Source organism: Miniopterus natalensis, chromosome 1 (assembly GCF_054644295.1).
Source record: "Miniopterus natalensis isolate mMinNat1 chromosome 1, mMinNat1.hap1, whole genome shotgun sequence".
Taxonomy (NCBI): domain Eukaryota; kingdom Metazoa; phylum Chordata; class Mammalia; order Chiroptera; family Miniopteridae; genus Miniopterus; species Miniopterus natalensis.
In genome coordinates this window covers 17,741,338-17,759,982 of record NC_142081.1, presented here as the reverse complement: position 1 = coordinate 17,759,982, position 18,645 = coordinate 17,741,338, and the positions used below count along the sequence as shown (strand labels likewise).

Genomic DNA, 18,645 nt, shown 5'->3' with positions numbered 1-18,645 from the left:
AAAGGACCAGCAGATGCAAAGACCTGAGGAGTAGGTGTTGTTAAATTAAAGGGATATGAACACGAATGAATTAAGTGAGACCAAAGTTATGTAGAGCCTTTAAGCCATGGTAAGGAGTTGAAGTTTTATTCTGATTACAAGGAAAAGCCATTGGGGCCTTTTTAGCAGGGGAGTGACTGATCTGAATTTAGAAAAATCACTCTGACTAGTCTATGGAGGGTGGACCATAGTGTGCACCAGTAGAAACAAAAGATAGGTGCGTGGCTATTGCCATTCAGGCAAGAAAATATAGCAATGTAGATTAGAGTAGTAGCAATGGAGATAGTAAGAAGTGGATGGATGTGGAATACATTTTGGAGGTAGAGTCAATAGGATTTATTGATGATTCAGATGTTGGGTGTGAGAGATAAGTAATTGAGGATATTATTATTAGTCAAGGTAAGCTAGGTTGTGTTGTGGCAACAAACTACTCCAAAATATCAAAGGCCTAAAACAAAAGAGGTTTATTTCTCACTAACATGTCATATCCCATGTGTGTTGGCTAGTGGTTTGATATTTTTATAATCGTCCTCCCCCTGGGCCATGGGATAGCAGGGTAGTCTATTAACTGGAATATTGGTGGCTGACATTGAAAAAGGAAAAGAGAAATTTGGAGATTTTATGTTGGAAACAATGAAATGTTTGGCCTGGAAATGACACATATCATTTCTAATTGGCCAAAGGTAATCACACAGCTCCACCTACCACAGGTGGCCAAGACATACAATCCTATCGTGTGCCAGGGAGGCAAAGGATCAGAACCACTCAGACAGCAGCACTAATGATTCCCTGGGAACTTTCAGGTTTAGAAAACTGGTAATAACACTATCCAAGTGATGATGCTTGAGAGGAGTGGGCGTGGAAAGGGTGAAATCAATATTTTTGTTTTTAGCCATGCTTAGTTTAAAAGCCTTTTCAGCAGAAATGCCAAGAAGACAGTTGGAAATGTGAGTCTGCTGATAAGAGATAATCTCTGGCTAGAGATATAAATTTGAACATCAACAATATTTAAAGTAATGTGACTCATAGAATGTAGTTGGAATAAAGAAGAGGGCCAAAGACAGAATTCTGGGGCTCTCCATAAGTACAGGTCTTACAGAGGAGAAGCCAACAAAGGAACTGAGAAAGAGATTATAATGGTGGGGACACAAGAGAGCATAGAACAGTAAAAGACCTTGAGGAGTAAATCTTGCAGGGAGAAGAAGAAGGTTGTCCTGAGAGGTCAAGGGAAATGAGAATTAATCATTGGTTCTGGCAGTCTACTGACCACTCCTATGGTGTGGTATGGGCGAGAGACTAATTTGAAATGGATTGAGGAGAGAGCGATCGGTGTGGAATTGATGAAAGACAACTTTTGGAAGAGTTTTTCTTGTAATCAGAGCAATCAAATGGGGCTGGTAGTGAGGAGGGACACGGCATCAAGAAGATGGGAGGTTGGGGCTGTGTGTAAGCTTGTGGGCAAGATGATGATTTTGTCTTTTGACGTATTTTTACTTAAGAGAAAGGCAATCAAATGAAAAAATACTCAGCTGTTGGTTGGAGATATGAGTCTGAACACAGAGGAGAATCAGAGCTGCTTAAATATTTAGGAGCCCACTGCCTAGAGAAAAGAGCCGGGGCTGGGAATGTGATAAAAAGTGCAGAACAAAGAGAGTGGCGAGATCAAGGTTGAGCCTTAGGGGACACGCACTTGAATAAAATCAGAAGGAAGAGTAGCTAGTTAAGAAATGGGAGAAAATAGGTTGAGTAGATTTTAAGTCATAGAAATCAAAGGAAGGGAGTTTCAGTACCTTTTCAAGAGGCTTTTCTTCAAGTTCTGTGTCCTCATAAATATGTATTCCACACTTCATACTTTCAGGCCACATTTGAAATAGACTCTGTTATAGTTGATTAGATATATAGCCCAAGACAGGTGGAAGATTTAGGATACGGTGTTTGCTTTTTTAATCTCCAATCAATGGGATGGATACTCTTCTATTCTTTTTGCTATTGCTTCCTCTCCTTATTTAGAAAGTTCTCTAAAGATTACTTAAAATGAAGATACTGTTAGTGCCGTAGTCATCACTGTCTTTTTCTTCTTTTCTTCCTGCTCCTCTATCATCATCATCATCATCATCATCATCACCACCACCACCACTAGACCCCATTAGATTAGTTATTTTGGTATTTTAATGATTTGGTGTGAATCCCTGAGGGACATGCCCATTCGTGCAGAGGCCATATTGACCGCAGTTTTGGTTATTTGTTGAGTACTTACTGAGTGCTTACCTCAAAGATGGGCATGATTCCTGCCCTAAGTTCTTCCAGTTCAGTTTCCTATGGAAGATAACAGAGAAGCTGGAGGGAAAAGAAGTGCTCAGAGGGAATACAAGAGATTAAGGCTACAGATATATAGTGTACTAGAATAATTTGGCAGAAGCTTCTCCGTTCAGGCGAGTTAGCTGTAAAAAGCATATGTAGATGAATAGCTCTGAAATGTAGGTGCTGGGTCCAGTAGTGATTATATATCTCTTAATATCAAATGGAATAAAAGTGGACTGTCTCCTCCTTTAAACTGGGAATTTTGTGGTCTTATGACACCTCTCCAGATCATAATTTGGACCATTTCCAGTCCTTGTGGTCTCTTGGATTTCTTGGTCCACACCTCTCTCTCCCTCCCTTCTTTCTCTCTCCCGATTCCTCCCTCCCTCTCTCCTTCCTTTCTTTTCAGCATTTCTCACTTTTCCTACTGAATTCCTTTTATCACTGTCTTGACATCTACCAGTTGTCCAAGCCAGGGACCTGAAGGTCATTATTATTCCTCCTTTATTCTTAAACATTTTTCTAAGACCCATTTGTTCCAAAGGCATGTTGACTTCACTTATCTTTGTCTTCCCCATTGTCACTATCTTAGTTTATTCATTCTTTTTTGGGTATTTACCATGTTATGGGCCACAGACCAAATATAGGACGGAAGTGTGAAGAGTAGATTAATGGAGGGAGACACTGGATTTGGAGTTAGGACTAGTTAGTAGGCTATATTGTACTACTTTGTGTGAGACTTATCCAGACTCTCTCTCTAGAGCACAACTGGCCTTTCTATTGAGAAACTCCTACATATTCCCCTTCTCACTTCCTTGTACATATATACGCTTCCATGCATAACACCTCTACTGAAAGGTAAGCTCCTTAAGGGGACCGTGCCATTCGTCATAGAGCCCGACACTTAGTAAATTCTCTTTGATTGTTTACTGGATGATCCAATAAAATGGGGGCCTAAATAGGACCAATGATAGCAGGGATGGAGCCTAGAAAATGATTGCAAAAGATTTGTTGGATATAGAATCAAATACATTTGGTAAGAAATTAATACTATGGGCAATGAGGAGGGAAGGGTCAGATATATCTATAAAAATTTAAGCTTGGGTGACCATTTACAGAAATAAGAAAGTCAAGAGGAGGGATTGGTGAGATTGATTATAGACAGGTTGATTTTAAAGGTCTGCAGGGAATTTTAATTTTAGATAGATGAATTGTTCCAGCAGACAACCCATTTTTGTGGCCTGAAGCACTGGGGAGTGTTTAGGGTAGAGATGTGCCAGTGAGTGAGATAGAGAAAAAGGGAAAGAAGGCCTTCATCAGATGCTTGGGGAAAGCCTCTTTTTAAGGAATTTGGAAAAGATGCTGATTACAGAGGCTGAAAATGAGTCACCAAAGAGTTACTTGGAAAGTGTACAGTCAGGAAACCCCAGAAAAGAGAATTTTGAGAAGGGAGTGATAGACAAAACTGTCAGCTATAGTGCAGATAGTGAGTGTTCAGAGGATTGAGACCTATTTAAATTTAATTAATAGGCTATTAGTAATCTTATTTCAGAATTATTTACTGATGAGTTAAATATGTTTTATTGTGGGAGGCAACTAATATGGAGTATTTTTAATGCTGCTGGGCAAGCTGGTAAAAATTCTCTCCTCTTTCATCTGTGGTTAAATAAAATTCATTTTATTGGTTTTTCTTGGAGCTGCATCCTCTAGCCACACAGCCTAGTGGAATCCAGTGGCAGAAGCCAAAGAGATAAAAGCTAAGTATCTGGATTTATCCCCTCACCCCTTTTGATTTCCTCTGCCCGTTACTAGGTGTTAAGCAATAGATTTAGGGTTACTGATAGGTTCAAGTTGATCTCTTGCCTTTTCTTTGCCCTGGATCTAAAGGTCTCTCTTGATTTCCCCCCTTTTCTGTGCATTCATAGCTTGAATAAGAGTAAGAGAGCCCTAGATAGATCCTAATAGTCTTTCAGGTGCTACAGGCCACGGTGTTGGTATTTTCTTCGGGGCAGCCCATACCAGAGCCAGAGGGGAGGATGCTACTGTGCATGTCTCTCCTTAATCCTTGGGCTCTGGTAAATACAGAAGACGCTTGCTGGTCAAAATTACGTCAGGCAGGAGAATAAAGAGTTTCTGCCTCTGTGGTGAAAGAAAACTTAGACAAGGGCATGGCCAATAAATGGCCCATTAGAAATGGGCAAAATAGTGACCATGTGGGGTCAGTGCTTTGAAAATTCCAGGAAAGGTCCTTGAAAAACTCCAGGATTTATTAAAACTCATAAATTAAACTATGTACTATTTGTTTTCTTTATAGTTAGAAATACTTTACTATCCTTTTTCTTTCTTTCTTTTTTTTTAAAGTGTTAGCACTTCCTTAGAAGGCATTTAATGAAACATTTGATAGTGGTTACTTCCATGCCAGTCCAAAAGAAACTTCTACAGATTAAGGAGCCAGAGGCAAGAATGGGTTTTTCCCCAAGTTTTAGCTTCTTCTCAGGAGGCTTCCTAGACTTTTGGTGGTAGGAAGGTCCCCCAACCACCATATATATTTCCTAGGCTCCTTACATACTTTCTTGTCCCCTTGATTATTCCGGTTTAGCCTGATTAGATGGTACCAAGCTTTCCACCTGCTCATTTGGATTCCAAGGAAAGTTGGTAAATGGAGCGATCACTGATTCCAACATGCCTCTTCCAGCTTCTGGCCGCTGCCAGCATTCCTTCACTTGTGGCTTCATCCCTCCGATCTCTGCCTCCTTCTCTCTGCCACCTTCTCTCTGTGCGTCTAATCTTCCTCTGCCTCCTCCTTACAGGGTTACAGGTGATTGCATGTAGGGCCCACCTGGATCATGCAAGATACTCACTTCAAGAGCCTTAACTTAATCACATTTACAAAGACCCTTTTCCAATGAGGTTACATTCACAGGTTCCTGTTCTGCCTGCTGTTCTGCCTGCTATAGAATCTGATGTCTTTCCACCTTTGCAGACTCAAGGTGTTTAGTCTTCTTGGAACTTGGTTTGCGTACAGACATACCTCATGAGTACACGGCTTCCAAACTGATGGCCCATTTGAAAGAAGCTGGGAGCTACTGTCAGGAAGGGGCTAATTTAGGTCAGTCTCATGCCATTGGACACGTGTGGTCACATTCCCGGTTCTCAGTATTAACATAAACAATTGATCCTTGTTGAGAAGCTGATTAAGTAACTAGAAGAGCTGGCTGGGGTTCTGAGCTAGTCAACAGCTGCCTCTTATGAGGCCCTGTTTTGTGTGGATCTTTTCCCAGTTCTGGGGGAGCAGGTGTGCTCAGCTGGCCTGACACTCACTCTTCTGTGTCCAACAGTTGCCATCTTTTTCACCAGGAGAGTCACAAAGGACCTAGGTGGTCACTGGGAGGGGAGTTGAGGTGGGATCAAGAGAGGGGAGGAGCTCTTGAGTGCAAGGTCAGAGCAGAGAATTCACAAATTTTTGAATTGGGGAAGAACTTCAGTATTTGAGCTCGGGAAGCAGAGCTCCTGGCTCCTCTACACCTGTGGCACATCTCCCACCTATGGCCTAAGGAGCGGCCTGGGCCCCAGGGGAGGCCTTCTGCAAGGCTCTCACGCGTGCTCCTGAACTTGCCTCCTTCGGCGTACACGCCTCACTGTAACCTGCTAGTCTAAGCCACAAGCAGGAGAGCCTCACTTTTCTAGCGATTCCTTTATGATTCAGCTTGGAGAAGCCGGATGTAAGGAGGATCTTAGGGAAACATCAGTTGTTTTTTCCGTTGCATGTAGGCAGGATAATGGTAGTGACTGAGTGCACCGGCACTCAAGTCAGGCTTACCTGCGTTTCATTCTGGCTCCGCTACAGAAGAGCTGTGTCACTTCATGGAGGTATTAGAATCCCGGGTTCCTAGTCTCCTCTTCTGTGAAATGAGGGTAATAGTAAGCAACACTTACCATGTGGCAGGGGCTATTCTAAGCACTGTGCATGCACAACAACCCTCTGAGGCAAGTACTATTATTATCCTGCTTCAGCGATGAAGAAACTGGGTACAGAGAGGTTAAGTAACAAGTAGCAAAGCAAGGATTTGAACCCAGGTGGTTTGGTTTCGGCAAACATCTCAACCCTACTTTATGCTTCCTCTCATGCCTCAGGCTTTTGTGAGTATAAAATAGGGTGGCCTTGGAAAGTCCTGCTTACATCTGTTGTCCAGGTGAAGTATGAATAGTGTCCTCTTTTACTCTCAAAAGCGTCATGGTGTCATGTCTCAGTTTGGATATTTGTCACATGAGAATTAAATAATTATATGTTAAATACTAAAGACAATGCCTGGCCCAAGAAAACCCTCCATTAAGGTTAGCTATTGCTACTTCTGCGACTGCCATCGCCACCACCGCTACAACCCACGATCATCCCAAGTCTGGGAGGCTTAGAGCTGAGGGTTAACTCAGGTTCTGAGAATACGTATCACGGGAAACACCACTCCCCATTCTCACACCCACTGCGGACTTTGCTTGCTGGTCACAGCACAACAGTCTCTCCTGCTTTGTGTCCTAGGCAGCCACTCTTAATTGATCAAACTTGACATATGAAATTAAAATGATTTGCCATACCTAGTTTTATTAAATGGAAGAATCCGAGATCCCCACTGTATGGAGAATTTGAATGTAAGTTGAGCTTGTGGGTTTCTCCACTTATATCGACACTTATTTGATCCCCAAAGGTGATAATGGATTTTGGACTCTTTAGGCACACTGTATCCCTTTTCTACAGTAATCCTCTCTGCCTACTTCTCTATCATTTGTACCTCTAAAAGCATTTTGATTCATAATAATTTTCTATTCCCTGCCTATAATTTGATAAAGGGCCATCAAAATACTATAGAGATGAGCGTGATATAAATAAGGTGTGAGTCATAATAGGGATTATCATTGACATCTAAGATCCATGACTTAGGAAGGCTATCTTTAAATGTGATTTGTGTAACTGGTAGTGAAATTCATTTCGGGTTGGTTTTTGCATGGAATAAGGGACATCTAGTGGTTATCAAGGTCTCTGCAGATTTACTAAAGGTAATGTAAAGTCATAGGCGTATGTATTGGGGCTTAGTACCAACACTTTGCAAAGGAGCACCCCCAAAAGAGGGTGGCCCCGTTTGTTGCATGACCCTTTATTTTGAAGTTAACAAAGGGTAAAGAAACCTGCTCATAAAAAAATCAATTTGAGTCCTAGCATTTCCATCTATATTATTGTCAGTTTGAAACAACTCTTATTTGCACCAGGTTGGAAATGATTCTCTTATCAGGTACCTGCCAGCTTGGCGTATTCCTCTTATCACTTTCCCCACCTCTTCTGCTGATTGCAGAAGGACTCTTTGCACCACTTTGAAAAGCCATCTATCTGATTAGAGTCTTTATTAGGCTAAGAAACAGAGCTGCTTAGCAGGCCAAGCAAGAAACAGTTTGTGATTGCTTCTGACAGGCAGAGCTCCTTCTTTGGAAGTTGCTCAGCCATCAGGAAGCCATACAGCTCTGGTTTGTATAAATGAATGGGCTTCACATGATAAGAGGATGATCTATAAAGCCCTTGTGTGAACTTCGTAGCCCCAGAGGGTCCTCCAGGAGCCTGATCATTGGTCAGCCCCTCTTGGTATAATCTGTCGCCATCCATGGTTCTGAGCTCACTGCTTCTGTCTTCTGGGCGGCGTAGAACAATAACTTGCTCCTCATGTGCTACTATTGTTCCCAACCAACTATTTTAGACTTCTTGAAGGTTCTGTTTCATTGAATCTTTTTATAGTACTTTCCCCAGTTCTTCTGCCTTTGGGACTTTCATATAATCTCCTTCTCCAAAAGTGATTTGGCACTCCTATTGCAATCTATCTTCTTTCAGGATAGTTGGTAGCAGCCAGAAGTTGCTTGCTGTGGCCAAAGCTTCATTGTTGGGGATTCATTCTTGCTTTTTGACCCTAAGAACAGATGATGAAGGCTCTGAGGCACTGTTTCAAAATCCCCATGTGTTTTTTATGACAGTTCAAGCTACATTGTCATAAAGAGATAGATTGTGGTCCCTTAGCATACTCCAGAGTGGGAGGCGGTGTTGGTCCTGAGCTCTGTCAGCTGATCTCTTAGAGAATCTTGCTGGGATCTGCGCTTTCTGGTGTGCAGAGCTTTCCATCATGATGGCCTCAGAATACAAACATTCTTGAGCATGCGCCCTAGGGAAAACTCAACTAAATATTCAGTGATTCCATCAAACTCTTTTTAACTGCCTGTGATACTTTAGCTTTCTACCTTCTCATCTCATCTCTTATTGTCAAGCAGAATGAATCTAGAGGCTTCTTTCTGCATGATGGTCCTCCCTGACCTAGAGGCATCAGAAAGTGGTCTTTGTGACCTTCCTTGCCCTTCTCCCTCCCCATCCTTCCACATCTTCTTACAAACATGTACTGACTTTGTGCCGTGCATGTAGAGACACAGGGAAGAAAGACACAGTTTCCTTCACTTAAGAAGCTCCCAGTCCTACTGGGGGAGACAGGCAATTACAGCCCAACAGGATCATTTCTGTGACAGCAGCTAGAACGTGGAGCCGTGGGAGCGGAGGAGGAAGTCAGCGGTGGGTGGGGGTGGAATGATGATGAAGAATGTTGATGAAGGCTTCCCAAAGGAGGCACTGCCTGAATTATTCCTCAGAGGTGAGCAGTAGACAGCCAGATAGGTGACTTGGGTAAGGCTTGTCCTGGGAGTGGTTTATTGGGAGGATGTGGAACTTGGGCAAGGTTGGCATTGATGAGGTAGAGACTAGATCAGGCAGAGTCTCTTATGTAACGCTTAAAAGTTTGCATTTGATTCTGAAGTTGATAGAGAATCATTGAAGGGTTTTAAGGAAGGAATGACATGATATCCTGAGGGAAAACAGTGAGACAATTAGTGTCATTTCTAGTCCTTGGAATAAAAATAACAGTAGAGTCCTAGTGTTTCAGGAAGGTACATTTTAAATTTTGTCACCTTTCTAATCAAACTGCTAAAGGTTTTCTTTCTACTCTAATGGTTCCTTTTTTTCCTTATTGTATTTTTACCGCTTTCCATAATCAGGCACCACCTACTCATCTGATCTTAGTTTTTCTGCTTTGTGACATGTAGCTTTCACACTAGTCAGGTAGGTACCCTCGTCAAATATTCTGAGACAGAAGGAAATGTAGGTGTGCACTGGGTAGGTCGGTTTCTAACATAAGCAAATGTAAAAAGGGTGTGTATTCATTGAGCCTCTACTATGGGGCTGGCACTTTGCTACACACTGGGAATGCATTGGTTTCCACATCAGAAACACACAGCCTCTGTGTTTATGAAGCTTACAGTCTAGAGGACCATAGCAGTGCCATTCCTGGCAAGCAGAGGGGAGAGAAAAATAATCTGAGTCAAGTTTCTGATCACAGGCCCTTGTATATTCATTAATTGAGTATTTAAAACATTTACATAGATTTTTTGTTTCCAATATTCTAGTACAGTTAGCCAAATTAAATTAAATTGGCTTTTGTGTTAGAGGATAACACAGGTGAGAGTAGGTTCACCTCCAGTTCCATCTCTCAGTGACTGGTGGCAGCTTCCTAGAGCATCATCTTGAGAAGAATTCTGAGGATCCACCTGGGTTCAGTGCGAAAGGGGCTAGAACAGAATGGCATCAATTGACAATAATTGCCATCTGCCAGGAAGGAAGAGTAGTGACATATACTTGCCAACATGGCTGCAAGAGATGGGAGAGTTTCCTATCCAGGTATGGCTGGAAGATCATCTGGCAAACTTTTTAGATCATCTGAAAAGATGTTTCATGATCCACTGACAAGGCCTGTCTCGGAGAACTATGGCCCATCCATGCCAGTTCATGTCTTACTTATTTGCCTTTCTGTCTGTGCCAAGTTCTTTTTTTTTTTTTTTTATATCTTTATTGACTTCAGAGAGAGAAAGGGAGAGGGAGAGAGAGAGACAGAAACATCAGTGATGAGAGAATCATTGATCGAGCCCACAACCTGGGCATGTGCCCCGACTGGGAACCGAACCCCGATCTCCTGGATCCTAGGTCGACGCTCAACCTCTGAGCCACGCCCGGCCGGGCTGTGCCAAGTTCTTGTTTCATGAACTTAGTAGAAGCCTGGTAGGCTCTGCGAGGATGATTAAGCCTGTGTTCACGAACCTTATTTCCTGTGATAGACTGAACCTTCACAGTATCCTAACTGGGCCATAAACTTGATAAGCTGGCTTTTTTTTTTCTGCGGGATACATGCACATATAGTGGCCTCTTTCTGATCAGCCTTTTTAACTGAATAAAAGTCCAAAGAAAGTTCTCGAGAATAAAAATAAGACCTTTACTGCAAGTGTGCCAAGGGTTGGGAATCTTTCTCACCTGGTGGGAAGCTTCTTACCACCTGTAACTGAGCTTAAACCTATCTGATCATTTCCCTTTCATGAAGAATCCATCGGGCAAACAGATGTTTGTCTAAGTCTTGAGCACAAGTGGTAATGACCGGCATTATTAGCAAGGCTGTTGGGCTGCCCACTGGCCCTTTCATTCATGGGGGCAGGGTGACTGACTGGGGCGCCCCCCCCCCCCCCCCCCCGGCTGGAATACCTGCGTGCCCACATGGCTGGGTACTTCCTTCAAAATGAAGACGGGACTGAGGACTTTTCTGCTTCAACATCAGTTTGCCTGGACTTTTCCTGTTACTCCAGCTCGCTTTATGTTCCTTTTATCTTTTCCTGGCCACTCTTTTACCAGTGGGACCGGAGATCAGAGATTATGAACTGGTGGTCCCTGGTGACATCTAGCCAGCAGATATATATTTGATCCACAGCCCTGGCCAGTTTGGCTCAGTGGTTAGAGTGTCCGCCCAGGGACTGAAGGGTCCCAGGTTCAATTCCAGCCAAGGGCATGTACCTCAGTTGCAGGCTTGATCCCTGCCCCAGTTGGGGCGAGTGTGGGAGGCAACCAATTGATGTGTTTCTCTCACATCGATGTTTCCCTCTCTCTCCCTTCCACTCTCTCTGAAAAGCAGTGGAAAAAATATCCTTAGGTGAGGACTGAAAATAAATAAATAAATATATTTGATCCACCGAGTGTTGATCACACATTTTAAAAGTTAACTAACTGCCAACATTCTACTACTTGCTTCAACTTCATCTAGAGTCTTTTCCATCTTTATTTGGAGCCTTAGAAGTTAGACATTTTTTTGCTCCTGCCTTGCAAGTCTGAAACTCGGTTCCCATTTTCTATTTCTGGTGCTTAGTTTTTATCTTTGGTGGATCCTGACCAGTGCTAACAGAATTAAAGCATGAAAATGGTGGCATCCGTGGCATGTAGCAGTTGGGACTTTGGGCCCCAGGTTGGATGTCAGCTGCAGCTCAGCAGGCAGTTAGTTTGCTGACCCCTGTTAGCAAGGCCATAGATGCAGATGTGGCCCCAGCCATGCCAGATATTAGGTTCTTCTGACTTTGGAAGCTAAGAGGACCATCTGTTGCCACATTTGTGCTTGGACTTCACTGCTGGAGCTTGGTCAGTGGTGCACTGTGATAGAAAATGATGTTAATGATAATGAATCCTAAATCTGTGCAGATGCATAGGGTGAGAGAGAGGGAGGGAGGGACAGAGAGAGATGAGAGAGAGAGACAAAGAGCAACAAGAGACAAGGAATGGCCACTATTAGGCATTTACATATATTATAAATGCCACTGTCTCCTGAGCTGACGGTTGGCTTAGAACTTATCCTTAGAGAAGAGCGAATCTTTGCCTCCTAATGACTCCATGCCAGGCTAAGCTGTCTGTTGATTTAGTTCTGGCTTTTCACAGAAAATAACAAAATTAATAGTGATAACTACCATTCATTAAGTGCACATGAAGGACCAGGAACTGTGTAAAGTACTTCTGTATGAGACAATATTATCTCATTTATTCTTTAGAACCCTGTGAAGTGAGACTGGTTATCTACATGCTGTGGGTGAAGAACCTGAGGCTGAGGCCAGTTAAATATTTTGTCCAAGGTCACAGAGCTGGCAAGGGTGAGGCAGGACTCAGACCCTGGTTTGTGAGACTGAAAAGTCCATGGTCTGGCCACTGCCCTGTGGTTAAGTCCTACATCTAATCTAATGAAGATAGAAGCATTTATTAAGCACAGGTACAGCTGGGTGCTACTTCAGATTTTAAAAGGCACAATGCATACTTTTTGCTGATAAGGTATTTAAAGGTATTTTGAAAAGACAAGACCTGTGCTTTTTCAAAGAGAACAAATACAGTGTTTTGAATGACAAATGAGTGGAGCAGACAGTTCAGAGGAGGGGCAATCACAGCCGAACAGAGTCATCAGTTGTCGGAGGGACAGAGGGAAGTGGGGCTGAGAAAGTAGAATGTGTGATTGCATGGCCATCCCAGAAGCAAGATTCTTGCACAGGGCTTCTTAGTTATTTACCCTGAGAAGGAATGTTACATAATAATATCAGCACAGAAGTTTATCTAGAAGCTGCACCATCCTGGATGCTGAAGAGAAAAGCTCATTTCATTATTATCTACTGTCAAAAGGTTAAGTTTGGGTGAGAGACAGATACACCTTTGTCTATTGCTTGTATGTGAACTGCTCCACACATAGGCACAAATTTGAAAGGCTTTAATGGGATTTGTAGTCAATGCTGTTCCACATCAAGACAACTGGCACTGGCTTTACACCGTTCTGTTCCGGCCACCTGGACACTGGAGAGATGTCCCCCAGCATCCTGACCATTAGACATCCTCCATTGACCTGGATCAGTGCAGTGGTGCTCAGTCATGAGGTCATGGACCTCGAAACAGTGGTCTTACAAGCTGACCTGTGGTTTTATTGAAACTGTCCTATATGTAGACCCACAGAAAATTAAGTCTGCTATAAAAACAGGAGAAAAGAAAGGCCATCTGGTAAACCTCCTATTCCTCGACAGGAGAAATAGTACCAAGAAGCCATCTGGGCACTGCAGGGCATGTGTCCACACTCCTCCATTCCTTCTAGTTCCCTTACAGGCGTGCTTGGGGATGTGGCATTTGCAACTGAATACGTGGAAATATGTTCTCAGGAAGCCGAGAACAGAACAGAGTGGCCTGGGATAAGATGGAAGAGGGAGAAAAGAAATTCTCCTGGGAGCTGGAACTGTCTCTGTGACTTAGATTCATTCTCAGGGACCTGCCACATACCTCAGGCATCATGGAAGAGTTTAATGTAAAAAGAACATTATGTAAATGAGAATAGTCTTCTTTTCCGATCAGGGCAAATGTTGTCAGCACTAGGGCAGACAGCTTCGTCAGTGGCAGGCAATATAAGGATTCTAAGTTTATCAAATGGCAGGGATCAGCAAGGACCAGAGTAGCCAGCAAGGGCCTGGAGTGGGTTTGGATGCAGATCCTGGTGAAGGGGCACTGTTTAAAGAGGTTGGAGGAGAGGAAGGCACTGGAGCCTGGGGAACAAAGATGCAGAAGCCAGCCCCTGAGTTCATACAGAGGCCCCTGAGGTGACTGGGAGGAGAGGAACAGGAGCCCATTGGAGAGGGACATACCAGTTGTAAAGGGCTTCACCACCAGGATGGAGCTGCTTGGGTTTTTGTGTTTGACAAAGGGATTTCTGTTTTATGGGTAGGTAGGGGCTACAGCAGAGTCTATAAGCTGCCACCCTGGAGCATGGCCTTGCCCTAGTGCAGTCAGAGAGATCTGGGCTCAAGTCCTAGCTATGCCCTTAATAGGCTATGTCTTGGGCATACTCATCCCCCCTAAGCCTCATTTCTGTAAAATAGGGGCTAAATCCATCGACTTGCTTAATGTGGATGATACACGATAGAGTTTTTTAAATGTTTTTATTGATTTTTGAGAGAGAGGAAGGGAAAGGGAAAGGGAAAGAGAGAGATAGAAACATTGGTGTGAGAGAGAAACATCGATCGTTAGCCTCCCGCACATGCCCTGACCAAGAATCGGACCCACAACCTGGGCATGTGCCCTGACCAAAAATCAAACTGGTGACCTTTAGGTGCATGGGATGACACTCGACCAACTGAGCCAAACCAGCTAGGACTACAATCATGTTTTTCAAGTGTCTGGCACATAGCAGGTGCACAATAGATGGCAGCTATGTTTACACATCGTATGCGGGAAACGTATTTATCCGTTTTACGTTGACTGGTAGTAGAGCGCGCGATAAAAACTACCCGCAAACAATGTGTTTGTTATGTTGTTCCTGCTGCCATAGCTTGCCTTACCCCGGTACTGTTCTGTGCGCCTCTGTATCACAGATTATGAGGGCATACGAGTGCCGTCCTTCTGAAAGAGTCTGTCTTAACTCTGACACTGTCATCCGTTTTGCTGTCTGGCCTCCTAAGCAGGAGATGGGAGTCCCAGCAGCAGTCTCTACAAGCCCGTGGGTACAGCAGCAAGCCCAGCCTGTCGCCCTCCGTGGCTCTGGCTCTGCCTCTGCCTCCCAGGCTGTGTGACATATCCTCCCATTGGGAGTCATTTCCACTTTGTCTTTAATTGCTCCTCGTTGGGGCACCTTGTCAGCCAAGGCAGCTTCCTGTCACTTGATGCCACATCTCTTTCTAGTTCAGTCATCAGTTGGGGACTTTCATTTAGTTGAAAGTCTGATTTTACGGAGAATACTGTACCAGATGCTAATTTGCCTTGAAGGAGAGAGCAGCAGGGTTTCTTGCCTTCGTGTCCTTCCTAAGGTGCTGATACATTTCTGCAGATGAGGAAATGAATACAGTGGGACTCAGAGGTCACCCAACTGTAGTAAGAAAGATGTGAACACACACGCACATGCACACGCACATGCACACGCACGCACAATTCAGGGCCGGGGCGTAGATAAATAGCTCACCTTCAAAGAGCTTTTGAGAGAAGTCTGGTTGTCTTTGTCTGGCCAGTTGCTGGCCCTGATTCTCCTGCCTGTCTCTCCAGGAATCTGCATTCTAGTTATTCACCTTCTGTTCCTGTCTCCGCTGTGTATCCTTCTTACAAAAGAGTTTCTCTTCATAGGATTCTGCATTCCTTTCCTTTAAAAGGCCTTTTTCTTTTTTATTCCTGCCTCCTGTAGGGATATCTGAACTCTCTTGCCATTTATCATTCAATGGAGACATGCCTCAGTCTGTCCCACTGGGATGAGCTATTGTTATGCATTAATAATTAACCTTTACAAGGAGCTCTAGTCCTGTAGGCATCTAACCCAGTGCAGACAAAGCCAAAGTTTGATTATGACAGAGAGATCTCACATGCTGGGGCACAATAGCGGTGGTAGGAAAGGAGGAGTGCCAGTCATTAAACTTCTATTTTCTTTTCTGGTTCACTCACTTGAGAGATTGCTAAGGATCCTGCAGTTTCTCCTTCGCACAGGGTCAGTCCAGTAGAGGGAAAATGGGAAATTCAGCTTTTGAACTGGGGAGTTGAACATGCATGACTTTCTACATAAGGTTAAAGATGAGCTTCATGGGAGCTGCTGGTGGGACCTTGTTTCAAGTGTTCACAGTGGTGAAGCACGTGGACTCTGGAGCCCAATTCCCTGAGTTCAAGTCCTGCTCTGCCACTTACCAGCTGTGTGACTGTGGACTGGTCCCTTAACTATTCTCCGCATCTGCTTCTGTATCAGTAAAATGGGGGAATGGTGAGGATATTTCAGAATGAGTGTTGTCAGGATCTAATGGGATGGTAGGCTTCAGATCCTCAGCATGGTGCCTGGGAGTAGGTGCTCAGTAAATATTAATATCATTATTTTCAATGTTACTGATTACGGTTAGGCCCATGATCAAGGTCATATAGTAGGTGAGGCATTTTCGATTCTTTGTTATTAGTTATACACTGAAAGGCAAAAAACTCTGCTTGAATCTCTCCTGGTGACAGGGGAGAGAAGGGGGACAGTTCTATAGCTGGATGTTAGGGATTAAATGGTAAGTACTGGAATGACTCAACCCATTAACTTTTTATCACTTAGATGGATTGATTGTGAGACTAATTTCGACACTTAAATCTAATTATTTTCCTGAAATGGAGATGATAATATCCTCTGATCTTTGGAAAGGATGAAATCAGATTAATAACAAATACAACAACCATCCACAAAATAGCTGAGATTTTTATACCCTGACTATGTGCCATTTCTAAGTGCTTTATATGTATTAACTCGTTTCATCCTTATAAAATCGCTTACTCCTATGTTCCCATTTTCAAAGGAGAAAACAGACTGAGATAAGTTAAACAACTTTGCCAAGGTCACATAGCTTGTAAGTAGTGGATGTGGGATTTGAATTTAAGTCTGGATCCCGCCTTAGAATTTGAAAAAGATAATGTACAGGACAGAGCTCAGTGGTTGGTATAATCAGTTCTCTAACGTTGGCCCTGTTCCTTTCCAATTTTTTTTTTCCTGTTTATTGTATGCATGTGACATTGCTTAGACATCAGAGGTCCAAGACTCAACCAGGGCACTGCATCAAAATTCAGTTCTAGTGACAGCAAAACCTTTTTGAAATTCTAATTTGGGAGAATAAAATTAATCCTTGCTTTTATGTGGATTATACCAGGTTTAGAAAGTCAAATTATATTTGTTTATATTTTAAGGTGTTTCATCCCCTCACTATAAGTATATAGAGAACACACACAATGTGCAATGAAACACAGACGTCTTCCCCCATCAACTCTTAACAATCATTTTCTTTAAGCAATACATCCACATGGTTAAAAAAAAATCAAATACAATAGGGTACTGTGAAAAGTAAGTCTCCCTCCCACGCCTGAATATTAACCTGACAAATCCACTCCCCAGTGACAATTTTATAGTTCCTTGTGTTTTCTTTCAAAGATGTTTTATGCATTATGAGCATATATACCTATAACACCCCCAAAATGCGCACTTTACACAATGAGAGCATAATGCATATTCTGATCTCTTCCTTGCTAATTTCACTTAGCAGTATTGCTTGGAGAGCGTCCACATCAAAATTGGGAACACTACCTGGTTCCTAAGGACCGCATAATATTCCATCATAAGGATGTGCCAGTCTGTTATTGACAGTCATTTGGGTTGTTTCTGGTCTTTTACTAAGGACACTTCAGTAAATATCTTTGTATACATGTATTTGTATCTGTGCAACTCAATATGTCTTGGTTTTTACTTGCAAACTTATATTATAGAACTTTCTGACAAAACAAAACTTAACCAGAAGCAGACAGACAAAAGGAATAGGATGGAAATATAGGAGCTTATTCAGGACTTGTGTGCACCCTAGAGGTCTCTTTGGGTGCTTTTTCAAATGCTGTGTCTCATGTTTCAGACTATTGTGTCCTGAAGACCCTCTTCTTGGGCCTTTTTCCTAGGTGCCCAGTGAGTGATGGATGGTTACTGTCTGCAGGATTGATTCATATGGCACTCATTTGGCTTTTGACAGGTTGTTTATAAGAATAATGACATCCGTCTGGAGCTGTCTCGCCTGGCCCGGATTGGGGACACCAAGATGAAAATCTATGGTGAAGTTGTATTCAAGTGTGAGAATGTGGCCACGCTGGACCCCATCAACTTCGAGACCCCAGAGGCTTACATAAGCTTGCCCAAATGGAACACCAAGCGCATGGGTTCCATCTCCTTTGACTTCCGCACCACAGAGCCCAATGGCCTGATCCTCTTCACTCATGGCAAGCCCCAAGAGAGGAAGGATGTTCGGAGCCAGAAGAACACCAAGGTGGACTTCTTTGCCGTGGAACTCCTTGATGGCAACCTGTACTTGCTGCTTGACATGGGCTCTGGCACCATCAAAGTGAAAGCCACTCAGAAGAAAGCCAACGATGGGGAATGGTACCACGTGGACATTCAGCGAGATGGCAGATCAGGTAGGAAGAGGTGGGGTATGTCACTGAGATGGGAGGAAAGTTCTGGCTTCTCAGTTTGTTTCCTGGTTTTATATTTTTTATTGTAATTTTTGCACTTGCATGCTTGTTGAATCTTTTGCTGTTCTCTTTAGTGGTTGTTGTGAGATTATGTTTTAGAACAAGACACCTGCCTCCTGGATGGCTCACATTCTCCTCTTATCTCCCCTGTCACTCATGCACAATCCTCTCAGTGATACTTCCAAGGATGGTTTTTCAAGTAGCATTTCCACAGCTACCAAAGCAGCTGTCATGTCATTGGCGTGATGGTAACCCCCCCTTTTCTTCTCCTTTTTCTCATCGCCATGGAAACCAATGTGACATCACAGACACTGCATTAGGTGATAACTCTATAGGATAAGCTGCACTCTGTAAGGGTTTATGCAACAGTATGCCCTTCAATAATTGGCAAGAGT

General features: G+C 43.2%; 1 protein-coding gene across 8 annotated transcripts in view; it reads left to right on the top strand.

Annotated features, from left to right (window-relative positions):
- NRXN3 (neurexin 3) overlaps positions 1–18,645 on the top strand; it is a 1,308,313-nt gene that overhangs the window by 350,329 nt on the left and 939,339 nt on the right. For all 8 annotated transcript variants that reach the window (XM_087818808.1, XM_087818802.1, XM_087818795.1 and 5 more), the window contains one exon: positions 17,755–18,193. In XM_087818808.1, the coding sequence (XP_087674934.1) occupies positions 17,755–18,193 (439 nt within the window). The remainder of the gene's footprint in view (positions 1–17,754; positions 18,194–18,645) is intronic.